The sequence below is a fragment of the Pyrgilauda ruficollis genome, unplaced genomic scaffold (genome assembly GCF_017590135.1).
Source record: "Pyrgilauda ruficollis isolate IOZ18807 unplaced genomic scaffold, ASM1759013v1 scaffold6, whole genome shotgun sequence".
NCBI classification, from domain to species: domain Eukaryota; kingdom Metazoa; phylum Chordata; class Aves; order Passeriformes; family Passeridae; genus Pyrgilauda; species Pyrgilauda ruficollis.
In genome coordinates, this window is record NW_024527710.1 from 9587959 (window position 1) to 9593958 (window position 6000).

The 6000-nt window shown below is 42.7% G+C and overlaps 1 protein-coding gene across 2 annotated transcripts in view; it reads right to left on the reverse strand.

The window, feature by feature from the left end:
• The window catches only part of ERI3 (ERI1 exoribonuclease family member 3), a 118787-nt gene extending 113585 nt beyond the window's left edge, over nt 1-5202 (reverse strand). For both annotated transcript variants that reach the window (XR_005956465.1, XM_041483546.1), the window contains exon 1: nt 4933-5202. Coding sequence is in view for 1 of the 2 variants with exons in the window: in XM_041483546.1 (XP_041339480.1) it covers nt 4933-5184 (252 nt within the window). In the remaining variant the exon portion in view is untranslated. The remainder of the gene's footprint in view (nt 1-4932) is intronic.
• Between the last annotated feature and the right edge of the window lie 798 nt (nt 5203-6000).

Here is a 6000-nt window from a genome sequence, read left to right on the forward strand (position 1 = left end):
AACAGCATTGTAAGGAGCTGAATGGAGAAGCAGGTAATTAAAACTACACCCAAGCCTAAGATGCACGAACACAGGTAATTACAGATTAATATTGCACTGTAATACTTATGCTGGGTTAAAGTTGCCATGGGAAACAAGCCTGAATTTCTTTATTTTTCAGCAACTCATGATCATCCTCAATAAAGGTTTTGGCAGGTGATTTCTAGTGCATTGAGCTTAACAGCCACACAAAAACAATGCAAGAAGAAAGCTGTTATGTGGGGATGTCTAGATAGAACAGGCAGGCACAAGCGCACACAGGTCGTTTATCCACCTCTGCGTAGGATTGTGACAATGTCACAATGTTACTGTGTGAGACACCTGCATTCCCATCCAGGCCTTCAGCTGGGATTGCCTCGATGCAGTCTCCACAGAAAACTACATGCAAAGCACACAGAAGGTACCTTGCAGCCTGCTCCCCAGCAGATGAGCGATCCGTCCATCGCCTCCTCCTGCAGCAAGTTTGTGATTTCAAGGACATATTCCTCCTACAAAGTAGCTTCAGCTATGGCTCCCAAGGCAGCTCCCTATCCTCTACCTAGTCACCCTACACAGAGAGCTTGGCAGGGACTGCACATCTGTTGATATGGCCTAAATTTGGTGGAAATCAGCATCCATTCCCATTACAAGGTCAGTCTATAAATCACAGCAGCTCAGGAGCAGAGCCACATGACTCAGTTGTCCCTGCTGCGGTAACAAGATCACGGATAGAGCAGGACAGGCAGCTGTACAGATCATCACAGCCACTCCAGCTGTACCTGCCCGTGACTGCGAGCTGGATGTGAGACTGATGTTCAAGGGAAAACACATGTAATGCTCTTTTACAGCAGCACTCAAGGAAATATACACTGAATCTGATATAACCTTCTCCTGCATTTGTACTAAATATTATCTTACAGAAAGACTGGCTCCTATTTGCTAATACACTTTTGCCAATCACAGTATGTACTATGATCATCCAGATTTGTTTGAACACCAAAAATAAATTAGTAACTGAACATCTGCTTAGTCTGTGCCAGTGTTTATAATTTTATGTTGAAATGGTGAGTGATGCTTTATATTTATTAGTATATCCAGTTTCATCTGACAGCACTTATAATTCAAAATTCTCCTGAAATAACAATCTAAATGCCTGCTAAACAGAGTAGAAGTATCTAGGATACACTAACAAAAAAAAAAAATCAAGATATTTTGCATTTAAAAAGTACTGTTTAGGAGGACACATAAAACATTGTCTGTAAACAATTTATTCTTCTGCTTCTGGTCACAACCTTCTTCAGCAATGAGATCTGAACATTTCATATTTTCCCTTTACAGAGAGTTTGAAAGAGGCAAATTACTACTTCCTAAATGATTACCAGTTTGAGTGAATCTGAGACACTGAACACCTGAAAAAACTGACATGAGAAAACGCAACTTTATCATTAACAAAAGCTCATTTAGCAGCTCAGCTACTCCTAGATCCAGCTCCTTCTACCAGGTCAGAGATCTGATGCTCTTCTACACTTCCAGGCAGCAGACATACAGAGTTTGAATTTTATTTGATTTTGATTTAAGTGGCTTTAATAAATTAGAGATTAACATCATATATAGAAGGCTAATTTCAAATTCAGCTTTGAAAAGATCTGATTTCTACCTTCAGACTTTTTATAATTAAAACAAATAAGTTCTTTTCATCCACTCGGCTGAAGTTGAAGGCAAGATACTGGGCTTGCTGACTGAAAGAGACACACCTTCTTACTGCATTAATAAAGGCAGCCACAGATCTGAATCTGTGGAGCTGCTTAACACAGTCATTGAAAGCACTGACCATCATAAACATTGATGTCTACAAGGACAGAGGGACAAAAGAGCAAGACTCCCACTTATTAATGCATCTTCTCATGAAGCTAAAACTCCATATATATCCAGCTCTTGGGCTGACAGTGTATAAAAGCAGGTACTTATAAACTCTTACCAGACAGTAAAACAAAAAACTCAGAGCTGAAAAATGAAATACACCACCACCGTTCAGGGTCCACCGACCTCCGCAGAATGACAGCTCCCAACTGACCCCACTGGGCTCCGGATCGCATTCCAAAGGCACAAGGTAAGCTTTAAAGAGATGCGAGAGGCCAGCCATAAACATCTCTTACTGCCAACCCCTAATGACCTTTGGACGGCTAAAACACTACATGACACAGACTGTGCAGTTAAAACCCCCCACACCTTCTTTTCTCTCCGGGATGGTCCCATTATTCATGCATACATCCAGAAAACCAATAAAGCTGAGCGGTTTCTATGTGTATATAAACAAGCACTTTGATGGAGGGGCGTATCTTCTGAAAGCAGTCAGAAGTCAGGGCTGCAAGGATGCTCCCATTCCTTTGTGGGTGTAGGGCAGGGAACATGAAGGACCCTTGATGCCTGACACAGGAGTGAGTGGTAAAGCACAGGGCAGCGGCCACAAGGCACTCAGCCAGCAGTCTCAGCCACCAGAGCCACAATGCAGATGGCTTCCCAGAGGAATACCACTGTCCTTGACCCTCCTTGATCCCCATTACAGAGGCCATACCACGAGACCTCAGAGAGAGATCGGGCAATGTGAAAGAGAATGGAAATGAAGGGGTCTTCAGGGCTCACGAATGAGCATGAAGGACTTCCCCAGGGATAAAGCCAGCAAGGCTGCCAGTTACAGAGGAGCACGAGTAAATACAACGGGAGGGGGAGCAGATGTGGCAGTCACACATCTTAGTGTACATAAAAGGATAGCTCTTTCAGTAGTTTCTTGTAAGAACCCAGAATATTTTGAAGAACAGTGAGTGAGAAATGCGAAATGTGCTGTATGGTGGCAAGTGAACTCCTGCAAGGTTTTTAGGCTGAACTGGCTAAACTTACAGCTATGCCTACCCACTTAAAGTAACGCGGATCACAGCTTAGCTTAGCTCTGTATATGCAGCCTTCTCATCAAATCCCACTGCATTTGAATTTCATTGTACCTAGAATTCTATTTTGTAGGTATTAAAATAAAAGCAAAAAAATTATCAGTATCACAGTGAAGATCAGCACATGACCATTTCTAGCTCCCAGCTCTGACCTCAGACCAAACCTCCAAAACCTGCCTATCAATCCTGCAGTGAAAGATCCTGTCACCAAAACTTTGCAGAAAACATCACTGAAATACATGGCACGGTCACCATGACATACAGCCTAGCAGTGAAGAGGACAAAAGCCATGCTGGTCAGCAAAGACATAAGAGGTAGGTAACGGCATCAACTGAAGTCTCATTTTGTGAAGTTTCCAGATTTTGGCAGGCACCTTCAGCTTTTCCAGCTGCATTGAGACCCATGTAGAAAAAGTAATTTCTTTATTTGTCGAACTAATTTGCTGGTGAGGATGTGAGGGACTGACAGTCCTTTCAACACATTATATGATGCAGACAGGCACTGAACACAGCAGACTGGAAAAACAACACTGAAGAACATCTCCACCTTAAAGGTGCTATCTCACCAACAAAATATATAGCAGATCTGCATTGGCCCAGACCATTACTTTCCCTGGCAAGGACTTGGGGACAAAGCTCCTTAAAACAGTAGTAATCATATTCCACTCATGCTCCTTTTTACTGCCAGCTGTAAACTAGCTCCACATGCATCATGGTTTTGCATCAAAATGTGCACAGACCAAGCCCATATCCAAAGGGACAAGGTAGATCCAATTTACAGCTTTGACAGGTCTGTGCACCCGAGGCGGAGCAGGCAGGAAATAGCCTGATATCTCACTTGGGGAGCGGTTAAGAGCCTGCTAGTAGAACTGGATGCAGAGCCACAACAGCCTCCCACAAAGAGCCAGCAAAAGAGCAGGGAATTTGCTATCCATTTTTCAAGAAACACAAAGAACAGGCAGCACCCACCAAGGCACTACTGGGGAAGACAGGAGTCAAGTCTGATCCCAGCTTGCAGCAACCCTTTGTTGGGACAAGCGCAAGGGAAACGCACACGCTGCATTGAGTCACTTCAGTAATGAGACACCACGCTGAAAACTGCTTAAGCCTTTCAGATAGTCGAAACAAAGCAAAAAGAAGTTGTTGTGACCCAATGCAGGTATTACCAACACATGCAGACCAATTGCTTGGCAGAGGAGGTTGAGTCCACTTTAGATCCAGAAATTCTGTTTGTTCGCTACCAACCTAATATCAGGGGTTTTTGTCTTTTTAGTACAGTTTTCTAGTTAAAAACATAGGCCCATCCTGATGACAACTGAGAATATTTTTTACTAATCTGCTCTACAGTACTGTGGATGAACTGTTTACAGAAAAGTTCTATACTTCATCTGGATCTCTGCATGTCTCAAGTGGTAGAGCACTGGAAGACCTCTGAAGCTGAACTCTTCCTGACTCATTACACTCCAGAGTAAAAACCCAGGCAAGATACCTGATCTTGCTGAAATTATCTACAAACTGTTCTTCTTCTCTACTTAGAAATACCATTATGTTGCACATATTCCTATCATTCAAAATATTCTTTTCCTAAAGCTGTTTGCTACCAACAGTAGAATTTTTCTTTCCAGAATCAAACACGGCTGCCATCTATTAATGCAAGTTTCCAGCCAAAAACTTTTAGATCCTTCCCAGTTCAGACAAATGACAAGTATACATGACTTAAAGTTGTTTTCAGTAACACATGAATTGTCACTTCCTTGATGGAAATCAGACACCTTTATTCATTCCCACCAAACAGTCCTGGCATTGCTCCTGAGACAGCAGGTGACTGGCAAGAGCCCTGGAGAACCAGCAACAGAAAGGAGGTGGGACAAATCAGAAAAAATTAGTGAGCCAGCACTGTTTTTTCCTTTTACCTCTCAGAATAGCAGCAGCAACTTGCAAGGCAATAATTAACATGATTAACTATTTACCTGAGGATGAATCTGCGGTTTATCACATGTAGCCTCAAAATCCAGCACTAAGAAGTAGTGATATCTCTGTGGAGGGAAGGATGACATTGCTGCCATGGAAGCTCCAAAGCCGTGGGACGCCAGTTTCCTGCTTACGATGGAGCGGAACCCTTCGAGAACACCAGCTGGGAAGAGGGGGAACACAGCTTGTCTTGACCTTGAAAGTAAGTTTGGGGGAAACTTTGCTGCTCCAGTATGGAGAAGTGCTATCATTGAACATCCAGAGGCATCTGAAACTGAAGAGAGACTCATGTTACTCATGCACACCTACATCTCATCTCTACTGGTTCATCCTCCTCTGACAGGGATTCCCTTTGTGCTTCTCAGTGGAGGTTCCAGCATCACAAACCTGAAATAATACAGTAACCTGCTCTAAGCACAACAGATGACATTTGGATTGAGCTCAAGGTGTCCAGAATCACGGGCAACTGAAAATTAACTTCTGCAAACGACTCTAAATTAAGAACTAGAGATACACAACAGTCATGGCTCCAGGCACCAGATCACACCCCACTGCTGAAACCCATTATAGCAGAACATAACACAAAACAATTAAAACACAGAATATCCAATCTAAGCCCTTTTGAAATTTCTGAGGCCTTTTATCTTTTCATATACAATGCAGTTTCTAATACATGGTAAAAATTAAACACAGCGATACACATACCAACACTACATCTTATCCAAACAGCTTGACCCTGAAACATCTGCCAGTTGCACCAAAACATGGCATTTCCATTACAAATCCAGGTGGCTGGTGGCTGGAAGGCTCCTCCCCAGGAAAGTTCTCGTTTGCTCTGTATACAAGGTTTCTCAGAGATGTGATTTTAGTGCTACACTCCACTTCTAATTTCAGGTATTTCTCCCAGAGGAGGCTATCAGTTCAACTAATCACATGCAAGTACTGCAGGAAGTGTAAAATGCAAGCAGGACTCTATAGGCTACAGTCTTCCTCCCAAAGAAATACCTCACTCAGCCATCACCTTCTGATACTTTCATCTAACAAATACTATTAAATAAATTGCATTA